Consider the following 20,437-nt stretch of genomic DNA (forward strand, 5'->3'; position numbering starts at 1 on the left):
TGTACAACAAATTTGTCACATTAAAATTCTTTAATCATAGTAAACATGTACATAGCAAATATTTACATAGCAAACAAAAGATACATAAAGATGTAATTAATAGTTCTAATACACATTAAGGGTTTTTAGGTAAATTTTAGTAACCTGTAGAAAATATCATTTTTTGTTGGTAGTATTATCACTTACACTAAAGCATTTTGTTGATATCATCATGATTCTTTGCTTTTTTAAAAAAAAATCATAAACCCTTTAGTTCAAGAGTTGAAAATATCAAAGAGTTACTTCTATAATTGGGCAAATCAGAAAAGCAAAGGCAATGAAAAGGGGAGAGACAGCTTAGGAAGAAGGATGGAGAAAAAGAAAGATAAGGAATAGAGGTAAAGGGTATATTTTTTACTTTGCTGGTGATTTATACTCTAGCTGAATGGTGATTACATCTATCTGTACCAGTCCTTCAAACTGGAGTAATCACATCATAACTAGGTTATTTTATATGTATTTATTTACAAATTACTAATAATTTACTCAGTGGATCAAAACTAAGCACTAATGGAAACGAAGTCTACATAAATAGGGAAGGGTGGAGGGGTTGAAAGGCGCACAGGTAATGGGGAAAAAAATAAAAACCAAGATACATCATGTACAGGTACAAGCACCCAATGATAAATGTAAACATATTGTATACCTAAAATGTACCAATAAAAGAATTTAAGGAAAAAAAATTTAAGCACCTATTATGCTTTTATAGGGTTGGTGATATAAACCAGGCAGAAAGGGGGCTATAATTAACTCACTTTCACCACACTGCATTCTCCCTTACTTTATCATTTATTGGTAGATATCTAGATGGTTTTAGTTTTTCACTGTTACAAACAATGCTGAAATGCACGTCCCTCTGCTCATGTTATAAGAATCTCTAATATATATACATCTAGAAGTGGAAGTGCTGGACAGTGAAGTCTTCTGCTCATGTTATAAGAATGTCTAACATATACATCTGGAAGTAGAAGGGCTAGACAGTGATGTTTGTAAATTTTGAACTTTAGTAGATACTTTCAAATTTCAGGATTAAACAAGAGTGCATTTAACATGCTATTTATGTACATTTTTAAAGTGCATGTTTGTATACTCACACACACAAACTATTTTGCTTATAGATACATAAATAGGTAGTATCAATGATTGCTTCTAAGGAAAATAAAAAGGATAAAAGACATCTTAACAGAGCTTTAGTTTGTTAACAGAATACAAATCAGAAGTAAGTACGATTTAAGGACACTTTTATTAATTCTAGGTGATGAGTACATGATTATTATGCTTTATTTTTCTGTGTGTTTGAAAATTTCCCTAATCATAAAACACATCATTGTTTTCATTTTACTGGTTGCAGATAGAACATTTAACATTACAATTTAATTATTTCTGATCAAACACTATTGCAAAACATTTAGAATTAAAGATAGGCCAGTATAAATCTTTCAATGAGGCCAGGTAATTTTATATGGAACACTACCAGAGATAATTTTAAAAGTGAGCTGATGCTTGGAAAATTGAGTCCATGATCAAATTGAACAATTTCCCGAGTACCAATATTTTATTATTTTTTGGTTAAAATTAAGATTTCAATTATTTCATTTACAAATTATCTCTTCTGCATTTCCATGCAAATTTCTGATAAAGAATCCATTCAAAGAGGACAACCAGAATCCTCATAATATAGAATTGTTTTTCACTCCTCCAAGGACATCATTCTTCTTCATTTTTTACTAGGCCTTTTGTCCATTCTCAAAGTTATGCTCTGTTCTCTACTGGCCTGGCTAATTCCACACATCCTTCAGCCTCATCTCCACAAAGGTTTTCAATTCTTCCCTAGTCTTCTTTTACACGCCCAAGATCCTTTATATTCTTCTATTATATATTTTTGTCATTATTATTTGTCTAGTAAGACCAACAGTGCTATAGGGTAATTATGTTTAGAATCTACTTAAGATTATATTTAATTAAGTATAATTACTTGGATATTACTCACAATTCTCAGTTCCTTAAGCAAGGAACTGAGAATAAGAATAGCTCAATAAACACTTATTTATTGACACATCAGTGCCTTGCTCAATTCAGTAGCACCAATTCACACATAGCAGACCTTACTAACAAAAAACTCGTGAAATTAAAAAAGTCAAAAGGTTGGCATCTATCTGAAAAAGGCAGCTTTATACAAAAACGTCTTTAAGTAAAAGAGGGTAAGAATAATTTTTAATCTTCAATTTCCATATTTGTTAGATTTTAATAAATATTTTTCTACAGCAATGTCAAGAATGATCACCATTAATTCCTTCAATAAATGAATATTAAAGGTGTTAAATACATTCTTTATTTATTCCTCTTGATACTACTGATTTCCAGCTGCTATGAAAGGCAAATTGTGAAGCTCAGTCTATATGTGACTTAAGCATGAGTTAAAAGATGGGTGAAGTGAGAAAATACCACACACATTTTATGTGGTCTGTACAAGAGAAAAATATTTGAAATTAAACTCCACATGCTAAAATAATCACCATCAATGAAACTTTTATCACAATAACTGAACATTTAATACTGCTTCACACAAAATTATGTTAATAGTATTAAATACCTTATTGCTCTTTCCATCTTACCTCTCTGAACACTTCTTATCTATTTCCTGAAATGGATCTTCTTTTCTTTTTTTGTTTTTGTTTTTTTTTTGGTACCGGGGATTGAACTCGGGTCCTTGTGCTTGCGCAGCAGGCAGCGAAACCACTGAGCTAAATCCCTGGCCCTTTTCTTTTTTTTTAAGTCCTTTAATATATTGTTTTAATCAACTTTTGGCTTTTTGTAGATTTTTCTCACTGTACTCACTCGGAGAGTCCTATGGTTTCAATTTTTAATCATACATATTCAACTGACTGTTAGAAATTAGTAACTCCCATGAAATCTAATTATATAATATTTTTTCTATAGTCAAGTGTGCAAAGTACTACTTGTTTTAACTCATTTATTTCTCACAACCCAATGACATTAATAGGTTTTATTAATTTGTAAATTTTAATGACAAACTGAAACTGAAAGAGGGGTAGGGCCAGGGATTTAGCTCAGTGGTTCTGCTGCCTGCCTGGCAAGCGCAGGGTTCTGAGTTTGATCCCCAGTACCAAAAGAAGAAAAAAAACAAGAGGGGTTAATTAAACTGCACAATGGCAATGATATAAGCACTGAAAATGGCATTCAAATTCAAACATTCATATTCTAGAGTCTGAATTACCTAAAATTTTGATCTCTATATTTTAAAAAGACAAACTATAATGTTGGCAAGGATGCAATAAATTTCAGCTATCAAATACTAGCATTAGGAATTTAAGACTTCTGGCAGCAATCTAGCAATGTTACGAAAAATCCTAAAATGTTTACATTCTTCTAGCTATCTAGGTTAATATTTAACATGAAAATAATTTCATGTTTAAAGACAGTACATTTCAGTATCACAGATGATTAAAAAATTTAAAAAACCCTCCATACTAAAAGGTTAGATAAATTACAGTATTTACCTATTCTCTAATTTGAGAATTCAATTTAACATACTCATTAAAGGAATTAATAAAACACAGGAACATGCAAATGCTATAATGTTTTTAAAAAGTACAATAAAACTTCAATAGAAATGTGAAACATGTACAAAAAAAACAAAATCAAAATGTAGAAATACACAGAATGAGGATATTTGGTTGATAAAGGTTTAAGCAGTTAAAATATGAAAGTATATTTGTCTAAACATACTTGCATGCATGTGCATATCTGTACATTTATCTTTGCTTGTGAATATATCTACACACACACACATACACACACACACACACACACGTACTTTTTTGTTTTCCACAAATTTTATGAGTATATAATAATAATCCTCCAACTTTTTAAGAAAAAAAACCCTACCAAATTGTACAAGCATTCCTTTAGGTTTATCCCAGTTCTAATTTTACTTTTATTGTTATTAATTTAACTATGGAGTTTTGATCACAGGAGAAACAATCAATACAATTTAGGAGCAGCATATCAATCAAACCTGAAACCTGGCTTTCCCTTCCCACATCTGCCTCCCTTCTATAAGTTTTTTTTGGTAATGGGAAGTATTTTTTATTTTTAAAGGGAAGGTTATTTCCTTCCTAATGTGCTTTACTCTGTGTATGTGTGTGTGTGTATATATATATATATATATATATATATATGGCTAAAACCTTATAAAATTCATTCTTCTATTTACTGAAAATGATAAGCAGCAGTATAAATTAGAATAAATGCTTTCTATGAATTTAGGACTTAAAAGCTTGCAATGCCAAATTAGGAAAATGCTACTGGTGAAATTAACACAAAGTTTCAATATTTCCATCAAATGCCATTTGAGAACTTCATTACAGTAATTTGTTTTTTCTTCATCTTTTCTTACAAGTACCGAACTAAATCAAGTTTTTAAAAGGTTTGAAGTCAGTATCAGTGAAAAGTATTTTTAAAAGCCCATTTTTTTTATCCTTTACATCACACTAGTTTATTCTCTAAATTCAAGTAGTTTTACCTACTTTAAAACAGATGAATATTTATTCAAATAATATACTGGGAGAAAAATTTTTTTGACCATAAGTTCATAAAAATGACTTATAATTTATAAAAAAAATTTACTGAAATATGATATTCCTAAAAAATACATCTAAGTACATAGTTTAATGAATTTTCACTACCTGAAAATTCTTAAGAAAATTTTCATGACTGAAAATTTCTAAGTGAACAGCACCTAAATTACCACTTCCAACCCTAAAAATCTCCTTCTGGTCACCATGTCACCCCCTCTCCACCTTTACTTCTAATAGTATTATGCATGCTCTTTGATAGAGCAATTTCACTGGTAGGAAATTTTTCCAAGGTAAAAACTGAGTACAAAACCTTAGTTCAGTCTGTTTATTCATATATCTAAGATACACAATTAAATACAATGTGATCCTTCTACAAAATAAAATACTATTCAGCTAAGTTATCAATTTAAGCATTAAAAAGATTTTGTGGAAAAATATATATTAATATAATATACGACCTAATTAAGGTAGTCAAGTGACATTTTACATGAAAACACTTATGTACCTCCTGAATTTATTTATTTATTTATTTATTTATTTGGTACCGGAGATCGAACTCGGGTCCTTGTGCTTGTGCAGTAGGAGGCGAAACCACTGAGCTAAATCCCCGGCCCTGTACTTCCTGAATTTAAAGTGCATGGCTTTTTTATAGTGCTATTCTCAAAAAAGCAGAAAAAGTCCAGCTTCTATATACTGTACCAATTATATTTCTTGTCACTTTGTGATCTGGCTTTATTGTAAAAGCTTTGAATAATTTCTTGATTTTTAAGTGAGTGAGACAACCTTCATTCAGTTCCTCAAACATACCTGATTCAGTACAGCCTTCTGAGTTTTGGTATTTTGTTTTTGAGCTGATGCTTCTTTTGCCTGAAATGCTCTGCCACCCCCACCATATCTTCATAAGGAAGACTCAGTCTCAGCTCAAATTCACTTCAGCAAAGCTTTCTTGACCACCTTACCTAAAATAATACCCCATTTATTCTTTTTTTTTTTTTTGGTACCAGGGATCGAACTCGGGTCCTTGCGCTTGTGAGGCAGGCAGCAGAACCACTGAGCTAAATCCCTGGCCCCGACCCCATTTATTCTTGATAGCCTTCTTGTTGATCTCTTTCTAAAATTACAGGTATGCTGATGGGCATGTATACTGTTTTTTAAAAAATAACTTTTGGAAATAAAAAATATAATAAATCAGTAGAGGTGCAAGTATGAGGTTAAACACTGATTAAAATAGCTTGAGAGAATTAGCGAAATGGAAAATAATTCTAAACAAATTAAGGAGGCTATATCACAATGAAACAAAGAGCCAGGAAATATGAAAATTGATGAGACATGGAAGACAGAATGAGAAGATCCAATATTTGACTCAATGAATTTGATAAAAGATAAAGTGAAAGGTGTATTTGAAATGATAATAGCTGAAAATTTTCCACAACTGCTGTTAAGACTTTGTCCTTAGTTTTAGGAATTATATTACCCCTTAATCCAAAGGAGAATTTGGGAACTCTATTACCCCTTAAATAAAACTGGGTTTCTCATGGTAGGTTCATCTCTGCCTCCCACGCCAAGATGTGGGTAACCAAATGCCCTGGGAACTGTTCAGTGAATAGTAAGTACATCCTTCCCTGTGATTTATAATGATTTCTGTCTTGTACCAGTAGTGTTTGGAGGATTTCTGGGCTTGCTAACCTGTTCTACTAATTTGTATCCTGACAACAGCACCCTGTTGTAATCATCAGACTTCATAAGTTTTGACAGGTTTTAAAGCAAGTTAGTACTTTGACTTGGTTATTGTTGGCTCTTTAAGTTTTGCTTGTGAATTTTAAGTTCAACAAACCATATTTAACAAAAAACTCTTGGAATGTAACTGAAATGACACTAAATTGTAAGCATATTAAAGGTAAATAGTCATCTTTCAGTCTTCCATTTACTTAAATTACAAACATTTATTTTGGAAGTCAACCTTCATGTCCTTCAATACACAATGTTCTCCATAAGATCTTATTCAGTTAATTCATTTCATTCTTAGATGTTTTTTTCCTGTCATCGTTGCTGTTTTTAAAAGCTGAATTTTAATTGAGGGGTTAGGAACCTCAGAAAATGTTTAAAATTGGTGATTGTGTGCATTTTTGGCTTGTCCTTTACTAAATCAAGTTATGTTTTGGTAGTGGAAGTGCTCATCTATTTTTTGTTTGATAAGCTTTTTAAAAAATCATATAATAACAAATGCTGGAGGGGTTGTGGGGAAAAAGGAACTGTTTTCCATTGTTGGTGTGAGTGCAGACTGGTGCAACCACTGTGGAAATCAATTTGGAGATACCTCAGAAAACTAGGATTAGAAAAAAACAAAAAAACAAAAAAACTAGGATTAGAGATCCCATTTGATCCAGCTATTCCTCTGCTGGCTATCTTCACAAAAGAATTAAAGGAATCATAGCACAGCGATATATGTGCACCCATGTTTTTAGCGGCACAGTGTGTAATAGCTAAAACTTGGAAAGATTTTTTTTTTTTTATACAGTAGAGTACTACTCAGCCATAAAGAACAAGAAACCAGAGAACAAGAAACTAGCTAAATGGATGCACACTGAGGCCATACTATTAAGTGAAATAAATAGGACACATGTGTAAATACTGAATAGTTTCTCTGGTGTGAAAAACTAAAAGTGTAAATAAGGATCAAAATGTATAATTGATGATGTGAAATAGGAAGAAAAGGTCTAAAGGAGTAGGGGATGTGGGAGGGGTAGGGGAAAGGAAAGAAGGGAAAAGAAAAAATATGAGAAAAGGAAAAAATGGAAACAAAGTCTTTGTAAATAGGGAAGGGTGGAGGAGGAGAAGGGAGGGGAGGGGAATGGGGAGAAAATAAGAACCAAGATGCATCATGTAAAGGTACAAGTTCCCAATGATGAATGTAACTGTATTGTATACCTAAAATGTACCAATAAACTTAATGTGAAAACAATCATAAATGTGCCAGCTTTTACAGGATGATTTTTTTCTGTAATTATTAAGGATTCTATAATTTAATTTGGAAAATCATGAAAGTTTTTCAAAAGCTTCATCATCCACATCCTTCTAGTCATTATTTATCATGTTTTTATATTTCACTATAGTCAATTTGTTGATACTTATTTAAGAATCAGAGCCTAGGCTTGTAGTTTGTAATTTTCTTTTCTTTTGCTATCATTGTCTATTGTTAGTATCAAGATTTTACTAACCTTTCTGTATTTCTAATTCTCTGAAATAGTTTGTATGAGATAGAAATTATCTGTTGCTTAAAGTTTCATCAAGTTAAAACTATTTGGGATGGGATTTTAGAGTTTATAGGTATAGATACACAGATGAGATATATTATTCATGGTCTGAGTGTGTCTCCTAAGGTGTATGTATTGAAATACATATTCCTTTCTCCATTAAGAGGCAATGAAGGCACGAGGGCTGCCAGGAGTGGGCCCCTGATACAGGATGAGCTCTTTGCTCTACCTCCCTTGAAGCCATGAGCTGGCACAGCAAGAACAGCCTTGTAGACAAAGACCTCAGATCTTTGGACTCTTCAGGCCCTAGGGTTGTAAAAAATAAATCTCTATTTTTTAACAAATTATCCATTCTCAGGTATTCAGTTATAACAGCACCAAATGGACCATTAGATTACTCACTGGACTTACAGATTACTATCTAATTTGTATTAAGTAACTGACAAAATGTAAAACTGGCCTAAATGAGTATTGTTAAAAAATTATAGAGAAAGAATGACATGAAAAGTGCTAAGTACTAGCAAATAACCACAACAAAAAAAGTCAGAAGTGCTACTACTACTGCTACTATTATTACTACTAAGACCTTTATTAACTTTAAGTTAGGAATAGTAAAATCGGGCCAGAAAAAATTTTAACTCTTAAGGAACATATTTAAAATATGGATTTACACATTGTATCATTGCTAATGAAAAATTTCCAAAGTGTGTACAGTACTGTGCAATAAGAATAGCAGTGAGGTCATCACGATTAGCAAGACTTTCAAGAATTGCTTATAGTATCTTTATCTGAAGCTTGAAAATTTTAATTTGTAGAATAATCATACACAGTGGGTTCACACATACACACACACAAACACATTAAAAAGTATGTTGTTTACTTTTTTTTGGGTAAGCTAATCCGTGAAACTATCGATTTATACCATAGTAGAATGGTTTTATGAACTAAATCACATCTTGTCACTCTATTCCAAGGGGGCCTAGCAGTTTCTTGTGGCCCCCAAGAAAGTAAAAATCCTCAACATTTCATGTTTTTCTCATAATCTGGTCCCCATCTATTGTTTAGCTTCACCTATCACCATTTTTCCCTTGTTCTCTATACCACAAATCATATTATACCAAATGATTTCTACCCTAAAAACCACTGAAACCATATATGACAATTCACCACAAATATTGAAATTATCAAGAAGACTACTACAACTATCATTACTCTTTCCAACCTCAGGATATTCGCTTATGGACTTTGCCTAGATTATAATAATTTAAATACTTTGTACACTTGAATCCATCATACCACTTAATTTCAGAGAACCACAGAATCTAAGGGATGAAATTTATTTTAAAATGTCATCTCTCCTAAGCACTTAGCAAATGCTTTGGAATAGTTCTAATAATGAGGCAACCAAGGAATTATTCCCCCTTTCCATTTTTAAGAAATATTTGAGCCTTGGAAATATTTGTTCTTATATTGATCTGAAATCTATTTTTCTCTAACTTTTAGCTACTGAATTCTATTCACTGGACTGTTCAGAAAATGTTCAGTTCTACTGTAGTGTAATAACTATACAAATATTTATAATTCCCTATCATTTTACTTATAAGGCTTTCTTCTGTGGTGTTAAAGAATGGGAAGTGGAGAATATGAACTATGAGTTTTAGTATCTTTAATGAGTTTGCTAATTTATATTTAATTCTCATGTTTTTCCAATGAGTTCATTATTATTTTGGCCAAACAATAAGAAAATTGAAGCTCCGATAAGCAGTTACTTGTAAAAGGAGCTTAAGTAGTAGAACTGAGATTTTCATACAAGTTTGTCACATACCAAAGCTTATGTTCTAGTCACTCTTTTATTTTCATTAGTACATGTATCCAGTACATACATTTTACATTTATCTCAGAGTGGGTACATGTACTTCATACATGTAGTCACTTTAGAACTCTATACCACTTCCCTAAAAGAGGAAAGATAAGTGGGTATAAAGCATGGAGAGCAAATAAAAGGTTTAAAAATCCTCTGCTTTCCAATATCCAAAATTCTGTGTACTGATATTTTCTTTCCTTAAATCCTATAAGATAGTTATCTTTCACATTTCTGTTTTTCAATCTAATTATTATCTTAATACTTAGACATTTCCACATAAACTTATATAATCTAAAATTAAGAAAAAAGGCAGATTATTTCCACATGTCAGACCCTCTCCATTTTTATTTGTCTTACACACTGAACAGAGCATCATCTTTAAACCCTGACTGGTATACTAATAGAACTTACACCACCTTCTAGAATGAGTTCTCTTTTTTTGGTGGTGGTACTGGGGATTGAATTTAGGGTCTTTATACTAAATACAGCCCCACCCCTCTTTATTTTCTATTTAGAGACAGGGTCTTGCTTAGTCTCTAAATTGCCTAAGCTGGGCTCAAACTTGCAATTCCCCTGCCACAGCCTCTTGTAGTCCTGGGATTATAGGCATATACCACTACCCTGGCTCTAGGATCAAATCTAACACTAGTTTTTTACAACTTCGAAGACTTGCCACAATCCTTGACTACTTGTTCTTTCATCTCTACAGATATATTTATTTTTTTGTGAAAATAAAGATCTCCCCACACACTTAAAAGGTTTTTCCTGCCTTTAAAAATACTTTTTGCTTTCCTTCTGTTAAGTCATAGTTCTCCTTCAATTAAACTCTTACATAAGCCCAACATTGCCTCTATCATTCAACTCCAACATAACCTTTATCATCATTCAAGCTTCTTCTTAAAAATGCTTCTGTATAATTAATTATGATTGCATTATACTTATCACACTTACAAATACTCTTTTTCCAGTTATATCACAAATAACTAGAAGATAAATCATTTTTTTTCTTATCTATGTACAAAAAAACTGAACGGCAAGGGCTTAATGTTTTCATCTGTTCACTGTAAGAAATAATTCTCTCATAAACATCTTTTTACTTATACCATATTTAGTGAAAGATGAGAGCAACTCAAATTTTCTTTTAGAAATAATTAAAAATGCAATACAAATTCTAAACTTGCTTTTTCTCTAGTCCATATTACATAAGCAAATTAAAACAATATTACTTTACGTTTCCCCAAGAATACAACATATATATGTTTAAGCATATTAAAACATAAAGTTATATATTACACACACAAAAATATCTTACCTTGCTGAGTATTTTGTTCTTGCATTCGATTCACAGTGAGGTCTAAGGGGCCTTCCTGCTCTTCCTGAAGGGAGCTTTCTGCTTGATTCATTTGAATACTTTTACATATGAGACTTGGTCCAATTGAACCATTTCTATTGTCTTGAATTTTACCACTTTTTGAAATGTACTCAATTGCAAACTGGCGTATCATCTTTTTCATTAATTCCTGAGCAACTAGGGGAATATTAGGATCACAGTTCTGAGGAAGATCTAGGGAAGAAATAAATATAATAATCACTAAAAAAGAAAAATACCATTACACTTTTAAAAAGTTATGAATAATATTAGAAGTCTTTTAGCATCAGTCCACAACTGCCAATGGTTTTTGGGACTTAGCAATAGAAACTTTATACATTATGATTACATATGTCCCCAAAACATGGCATATCTACTCATTTCTTGCAAATAGTCTCTGTCCCAAACTGAACTAGATTTTAAAAAATCAGATATAGAAACAACTTATTTTCAGAATTTTAATATTCAAATTTATTCTACTAAATATTAAAACATTTAGCATGTAAAGATTTTATATATATATCCCCTCATGCCTCCGTATTTTCCAGTGCTGGGGATTGAACCCAGGGCCTTGTGCATGCTAGGCAAGCACTTTACCACTGAGTTACATCCCTAGCCCACCACATAATTTTAAACTAAATATACAAAGTACATGCACTGACTAGGAAAACATCTTAACTGTTATAACTTGGTATCAATTAAATTCTTCAATTATGTGAAATGTGCCTTTCATATATATCCTGAATGTCATCAAGGATTTTTCTTTTCTCAATTTTTTAAAAAGAAAAATTTTGATCATAAAAAGTTCAATAGCACAATCACACAGCCTCCATCAAGACTTAAAAATTGTTAATATTCTGCCACATTTCCATTCTTTATTTATTAATTTGTAGAGCCACTGAAAGTAAACTATACAATTAGGAGACTTCACTAGTATTTCAGCATGTATGTCCTAATATTTTCCTGTAAAATTGAGTCATTATGACTGGGAGTCTTAACCCTCAGTCCCAAAAAATGTTGATCAGCCACAACTAAAATGAAACTGGGCAATGGTGTATATAATTCTGCCTAAAACTTGTGCAATAGGTAAGAGTAATTGAATCATTTTATTGTATGAGATGTGGGGTGAGAGATCATTTATAAATATGGGGTTTAATTGTGATACAGAGTTTTGTTTGGGGTGTGGCTTTATTATGCATATTTCTGGCCTCAATTCCTTTATTTACTCTAACCTTTGGAGGTAGAGTCATTGGTAAATTGAGAAGGGTTAACTAGGCATACTTGATTAGGCTTCCCATTTCTTCCCTATAGCAACAGGTCTACTTCTAGAGATACTAGTTCTCTGTACCTTAAATAACTAAACTCTTACCCAGGTAGACCAGTATTTATATAAATGAGCTTGCTCTGATCCAGGGCTGTCAGAAGTTGAAGAAATAACTCTCCGTAGCTTTGGTATTAGTTTTAGTGTAAATACACTAATTAAATGATCTGAGGGGAAGTCTTCCCAACTAGCATCTACCATTACATATACATGACTCTAAAAGCAAGAAGGGATTGGAAATGCACCATTTAGAGAAGAGGAACAACACAAATCTACTCTCTGCACGACCACCTCGACATTTGGTAGGAAAAAGTGACCTAGCCAGTATACACTGGTTTTGTATAACTGTCAGTAAACCTGATCATAGATCATTGTCTCAGACATGCTTTAGATACTGCATAATAAACATATTACCTCTGTCAAAACAAGTTTCACTCTTGATAAACATCAGAGAAAAGGGACTATAGGTCTATAAGAAAAATAACCTTTTAGCCTTCACTTTTATTCTTTGCTTAGAACCTGGCTGGGAATAAGAACATTGCTTCTTTTGGGTACTGGACTAAAAGACTTAGCTACAGGTTGGAATCTTAGCCACCTTTAAAACCTTAGGCTATCTATGTACATATCCTCACTCATTAATGTAAAAACAATTTGAGAAAATGTAGGAAAGCTTATTTATAGGATGCTATAAGGATTATAAAAGATTGCAGCTTAAAACACTGAATTCTATTCTCAACATATTAACACTTCAGTAAATGTTAGCTGTTATCAGAGGGTATAGTGGAAATAATAAGAGAAGCAAAAATATGCAGACTGAATAGTTATATTTTATTAGAATCACAAAATGGCAAATAAGTATTAACTACATCGATAATGGAAAATACAAGAATCATAACCTAGGGGCTGGGGATTTAGCTCAATGGTGCTATCGCCTACCTTGCAAGCCCAAGGTCCAGAGTTCGATCCCCAGTACAAAAAAAAAAAAACAAAAAAACCCCGAATCATAACCTGTAAGCCACTGTGAATTCTGGGGGGGGCTCAGAATAAACGGTATTATTGTAGCACTCTAACTAAAGTGAAAATACTAAAATAAGTTTCCATGTTGTATACATGGAAATATATGAGGTATGATATAAAAATACGATCTATAAATTTAAAAAGTTATTATCATAAAAAATGTGCTGCCATTAATACCCCTCAAAATACTCATTTGAACATTGTTCCTGTGACTTCATGAAGCAGTCCTAGAAATCCTTTTAGTGAATGTCTTTAGCTGCAGTGTCCTGGCAATTCTAATGTCCTGAATCAATCAAAATGTTCATCTTTCAAGGTCCTTTTGATTTTGGGGAAGAGCCAGAAGTTATATGGTGCCAGAAGTGATAAGGTAGATGATGAGACACCATGTTTTTACAAGTCTATTGGATAGCACTTGACACAACATTCACCATATTTTTAGGGGCAGGGATTTAGCTCAGTGGCTCAGGAGCCTGCTGCACAAGCGCAAGGTCCCGAGTTCAATCCCCGGTACCAAAAAACAATCAAACAAAATTACTGGGCCAGGGATTTAGATCAGTGGTTCTGGCGCCTGCCCTGCAAGTGCAAGGACCCGAGTTCGATCCCCAGTACCAAAAAAAAAAACAACCCAAAAAAAATTCACCATATTTTTGATCATATCTCCTAAAGACATTCTCAAAAGAGGACTTCCAGAACTGCTCCAGAAAGTGTAAAGGACTATAGGAAAAGTGTGTTTGAAGCGAGGGAGAATAATCTGAGGGTGATTAATGGCAATATGTCTTTTACTATAATAATTAAAAAAAGTAAACACCATATTTTTGATCAGACCTTGTATATTATTTCTTACTCTCAGGAATCTTCAAAAGCTTCTATCAATATTTTTTTTCATCTCTTTTCAACTTAATCTTACTATGAATTATGTGTTTAAAAGAAATAATGGCTTTACTTCTAGGTATTTTGGTTAACTGTCCTGCCATTTTTGACTAATAGTATTTCATTAGTTAAAAATGACTGAATTTGCCAGATAAAGAACACAGATATGATCAAATATTATTAATCATCTTATGGCTAGAGCTACAGTTTAAGATTGAGTGTAAAGCTATGTTAAGCTCTGTTCGAGTCACCTATTCACTGTTGGTCCCCTTGATGCTATATTTTGGAATTTTAAGAAGAAAAAGAAAAAGGAGACAAAGACAATGCTGCTCACCCTGATTAGTTAGTAAGCCTCAGAGATTACTTGTAAAAACTGTCATAACTATAATAAAAGCAAATGAAAACTGTAGGTCATAAAATTCAGGTTATAAAAAGATTAGGTTAAAAATGATATAGGTAAATATTTTTAAATTTTATAAGGCTGGACAAGTAGCATAAAGGGAGGATGTGGTTATTCAGATACTTACCATTTTATATAAGGGACCTGACAGCAGCCACAGATTTTATTACCTGGGCAGGTGTGCAAGTGGGTGTTTAGGAAGTAATGACCATGGAAATGGAGGGAAAAATATGATTTGTCTAGGAAGGAAAGAATGTTGCCATGTGGAAGTGGGTCACTGTCCCCAAGAAGACAGATTTACTTATTTTTGCCTATTTTTTCTTTTTCAAAGTCAACTTATTTAAAAAGTTTAATTAGTGTCACAGCCAGTTTCAGGATGGCCTTCAGTAACTCCTGTGTCTCCTAGTATGAGACAAGTGTGCAGTCCATTCCCTGTTAACTACCATGGATGATATACTGTGAAAGTATATGTTACTTTTAGAAACTAGATAAAGTGATTGAGATTCCCATCATAGATACTCCTGAACACTAGTACTCTTAGTCATTTATATTCTGTCGCCCAACCCTTTCTCATAATTTCTTTTTCTCCCCTTACTCTCCTGTCCCTGCATCTCCCTTCCTATTCACTTGAGGAAGCCATTAACTGTGAGGAGACCTGGAGGCAGGTTCACTTAGGTACTGAAGCCTCCTGACAGCGGCCAAACCAGGAGAGCTGTAAGTGTATACTTGGAAGTAGATTCAAATCTCAGCTAATCCCTGGACTGCAATCTTCCTTGTGAGGAAAGGAACCAAAGCCATCTATATGAATTGTGACTCAGAGAAAATGCAAGATAATAAATGTTTGTTGTGAACTGCTAAATTTTAGAGGTAATTTATAACATAGCAGTAAGTAAATAAAACAGATTTTGACACAAGTTTGTGTGAAGGTGATGTAATAAAAACCTCAAATGCAGGTGTGGTTTGAACCTTGCAGTGGGCTCTGGGAATAGCATTAATGAAGCCTAAAGTAACTTGAGAAAGCTGTAAACAGAAAACTCATAACTCTTTAAGAAAGCTGCAGAGGGAAAACTGGTAGGAAAATATTAGAAACTGGAGGGGAAAATACATAATGATTACATGATGGCAGAAGTTTTACAACATTGTTTTATGTAGTAATTTGAAAAGTAGAAAATGTGGTTGATTGGGTGATCCTCCTAGGAAATTTTCAAAATATGAAAGCTACTCATTAGTTTCTTATTACTAATTACAGTAAAATGCAAACAAAAGGAAAAAAGGAAGAATGTTTAAAAATATAGCAGGCCTTAGTTGTTTCAAAAATCCAGTCTCTACAGAAGAAAAATGTATTTAGAAAAGACCAAATTAGACAAAGAACTAAGAAAACATCTTTCAGAAAGCTGGTTGTTTTCCTTCAAATTTGACGCTATTAAATGTTATAGGTCTCCTGTGAATTATTGGTTTTTATTTGTTCATTTGGTCTTTTCTTGGTGGGGAGAGAGGATAGTGTTTTTCCATTAAACTGAAGCACTCTGGGAATTAACCAAAGACTTAACAAACATTCAATGTTGATTCACAAAAATCAGCTGAACAATCAGAAAAATCAGAACAGCAAGCTATGTGGTATTTCAAAAATTTGTCTATTTCCACTCTCCCTTCCCAACACACAGAACTCTACAAAAAAGATGGAGTTTTATGGTTCTGGAAAAGTAAGGAAACCTCTGTCCAATCATTAACTACCAAGCTATCTAAGCAGAGAAGTCAGTGGGCAAACAATACAAAGAATGTCAACTTCATGGAATCACTTCTGGAAAGTAAACAAACAACATCAACAACAAACCTTGGTGTGCAGGATAATCTCATTTCCATAGTTGTTATATTATATTACTTGAAATATTCAGGCTTTAGAAAAAAGATTCAGATTTAAGAAAAATTTCTTGGTTATGCAAAAAAACAATTATGGCCCCAACGTAGGAGGGAATAGTCAATGAAAAATGTCTCTGAAGAAGTTCATATAATGGATCTAATGCAAAAACCTTGAATCAACCATCTAAGAGGGGTTCAAAGAGCTAAATTTTAGGAAATCATGTATAAAGGACTACAGGAAAGTATAAGTAAAATATCTCACCAGACAGACAATATAAACAAACAAGTAATTTAAAAAAACACAGAAATTCTGGAGTTGAAAAGTACACTAAAATGAAAAATTCACTAAGATAAATACAAGGCAGATGTGAGCTGACAGAAGAATCAATGAACCTCAAATAAGCTAACAAACTATTCAGTCTGAGAAGAAAACAAAAGGAAAAAGGGAGGGATAGAAAGAAGGAAACAGAGCTTCATAGATATGTGGATCCAATCAAGTACCCCAATATTTGCAAATGGTAGCGCCAGAAGGAAAGAACAGAAAGCAGAAAAAGCACTATTTCAAAAAATAACAGTGCCCTAAATTTGATTTAAAAATTTATCTATACATTAAGATGCTCAATAAATGACAAAAGAGAGATCCATATTTAGGTGCATCTTGATGAAACTGCCAGACACTAAAGATAGAGTAAATCTGAATGCAGCAAAAACTAAAGTAAATAATCATATACAAAGGGTCTTCAATAAGATTAAAAGACAACTTCACATCAGAAACTATGGAGGCCAGAAGATAGTGGAACAATATATTCAAAGTATCACAAGGAAAAGACTATTAACTAAGAATTCGATACACAGAAAAATTATTAAGAACAAAGTAGAAATAGAAATTAGGCTTTGGAGAAGGATGATGACAAAGTACAAACAGTGCGTTTATATCCTCTCCACATCTTGGAAATGAGACAGCTAGAAAACAGCAACTCAGCAAGGTGAGTGAAGGAAGAGAATGTATTCTAGTTAAATAGCACACACAGACAGATTTTGGGGAAAAAAATTTAAGAGATGTAGGTTTTCAGAACAGAATCGTGAAAAGGTTATTTGTGCTCTCAACCTGTGCCTGCAATGGCAGTGCAGAGCCATAGCAGTGTGGGGTGGACTGATGTAGAGGGAAAGAGACAGACTCACAGTGGACAAAAACTAGTAGGAAAGCAGATTTGGACAGGGAGGAAAAAAAAAAGCAAAAGCAGACTGAATTTAGCTGATCTCAGTTTTTTCCTAGGCAAGTGCTCCAGAACTGTTCGGCAATTCTCAATGTATAAATAAGGAGCTGTGGCAGGAAGCCATCTTGTGAAGGTTTTGCTTGAGCTTGCTGCGTAGGGAAACACAAGTCTCAGTACTTTTCCTTTTTCCTGAACTCACAAGTATTGCCATGTTATTCTGATTAGAGTCTGCCTTGTGACTAAATATGGTCCCAGTGGAACACTATTGAAAAATATATACAGTGAAATTCATGTCAGAACCACAAGACAGTGGAGTTCTCCAATCATCTGGGACTGACACTTCCAATAACTGCAAGAGGAATGGCTGGAGCCTGAGCAGATGGAGTGAGGCACATGGGATCTGAGCTATGGAGAGGATAAAGTGTGGGTAGCGACTGCACAGGACCTAGCAAGGTCCTACTGTGGTCCCCCAACCTACCCAAGGAAGAGACAATTCTTTCATTATTCATTAATATTTTTGTGGGGATTGGTTTGCTGTTTATACTTGATCTTAGCCAAAAGGCCAAGAAGCGATTGGTTTGCTTTTTAAAACATTTCCTGATTAGTGTGTGTGTACATAATTTTTCTTTTTTTAATTTTTTAACTGGTGTTTCTCTTTTTAAAATTTTTAAATAACAGCTTATAAAACTAAAATTTGCATATCATATAATTTACAAACTTAAAGTGTAAAATTCAGTAATTTTATCACACTGACAGAATAGTATAACCATGACCACAAATTTAGATCATTTTTGTTATCTCCAAACAAAACACTACCCACTAGCTATTATCTCCCAATCCCCCTCCCCATATTTAGACAATATTCAATACTTCTAATACTCAAATTATTTAACTTACTCCCTTTTTCATTTTGTTTTATTTTTCATTTCATTCTTTCACACCTTTTAAAATTTTTATTTTTAAATATATTTTAACTTTTGTTCATTTTTGCCCCCAAAGTTAATACCTCCATAGTAATTCCAATGACATCAAAGTAGAGGAAATAACAAAGAATTCAAAAGAATTATTATAAAAATCATCAGCAAAAGCAAAGAGAGTACAAACAACAGAATGAAATAAGGACTGCAACAAAACACATGAAAGAATAGTTTGATAGCAATCTCAAATGAACAGACTAGTTTGAGGTAATCTCAAATAAACAGAAAATATGAAAATTCAAAGTTCAATAAGCCAAAATAAAACATTCACTGGAACACCTCACCAGCTGACTTGAAGCAAATACAATTTCAGGTTTTGATAAAGCTGACAGATTATTACATTTAGATAGCAATAAAGAAAAGTAAAATTATAAAAAAAAGACCTACGGTATATGATTAAAAAACAAACTGAAGAGTCTTGAGAACACAAGAGGTACCTGAAACACAGACTTAAAAGGCATACAAATTATCGATTCAATGAAATAACAGCAAAATTTTTTACAATTCTTAAGAAAGATACAGACATCCAGGTACAGAAAATATTTAGAGCTACAAAGAGATATGACCAGAAAAGAACCTCCCCCTCTCCTATTAATAGTTAAAATGTCAAGAGCACAGAACAAACAAATGAAACCAAAAGCTGTAAAGAACAACTCCAAATATGTTATAAGGGCAAACCCATCCAAATAACATCAGATTTCTCAGGAGAAAGTCTAAAGGGCAGAAGGGCATAAAACAATACTTCAACCTCCAAAAGAAAGTAATTACCAGTCTAGATTACTATATCTAGCAAAACTCTGCTTCAGAATTAAAGTAGAAATAAAGAGCTTCCAAGAAAAGTAAAAACTAAAGGAATTCATGTCTACTCTTCTGAAGGTATAGGAACACTATACACAGATGAAGAGTAGAATAATAAATTTGTACAAGGAAAGAATTAAACATCACAAAAATAATAAAATGGCAGGAATTAACATATATCGTTCAATAATAACCCTGAATGGAAATAATTTTAATTCTCCAATTAAAAGACATATATCAGCAGACTGGATTAAAAAACAAGACCCTAACTATATGGTGACTATAAGAAACACACCTTACCCACAAAGATTTAAACAAACTCAAAGAAAGAGGATATTCTACACAAACTGAATTTGAAAACAAGCAGGAATAGCCACATTCATATCCGACAAAGAATTCAAGTCAAAATTAGAAGAGACAAAGAAGGTCACTACATACTAGTTAAGGAGAAAATCCAACAAATGTAATAGTTGACTTCAAAACCTCATTCTTACAGAAATGTCATCAAACACAAAATCCACAAAGAAACATTAGCCATAAACTACAGACTATAGATCAAATGGACTGAACAGACATCTACAGAGTATTCCACCCCAAAACAATAAAATACATTCTTCTCTAGCAGCTTAAAGAACTTTCTCCAAAGTAGACTGTTTTAAGCCACAAAGCAAGTCTTAACAAATACAAACAAAACAAAACAAACAAAAAAACCTGAAGTAATCTCACACGTCCTATCATATCTTAAAGGAATAAAACTAAAAATCGTAACAGGGAACCACAAAACTACTCAAATACATTGAGGTTGAATAATACACTTTTGAACAATCAAAGAGTCATTGAAGAAATCAGA

At 32.8% G+C, this 20,437-nt stretch overlaps 1 protein-coding gene across 13 annotated transcripts in view; it reads right to left on the minus strand.

Annotated features, from left to right (window-relative positions):
• Nucleotides 1–20,437, minus strand: part of Lcorl (ligand dependent nuclear receptor corepressor like) — a 199,435-nt gene that overhangs the window by 55,631 nt on the left and 123,367 nt on the right. For 12 of the 13 annotated variants that reach the window (XM_021260232.2, XM_021260234.2, XM_021260238.2 and 9 more), the window contains one exon: nt 11,071–11,322. The exons of the other annotated variant lie outside the window; for it this stretch is intronic. In XM_021260232.2, the coding sequence (XP_021115891.2) occupies nt 11,071–11,322 (252 nt within the window). The remainder of the gene's footprint in view (nt 1–11,070; nt 11,323–20,437) is intronic. 13 annotated transcript variants of the gene reach the window in all.

The sequence above is a fragment of the Heterocephalus glaber genome, unplaced genomic scaffold (assembly GCF_053883595.1).
Source record: "Heterocephalus glaber isolate CG9 unplaced genomic scaffold, H.glaber_assembly_v1.0 deba00001509, whole genome shotgun sequence".
Classification (NCBI taxonomy): Eukaryota; Metazoa; Chordata; class Mammalia; order Rodentia; family Bathyergidae; genus Heterocephalus; species Heterocephalus glaber.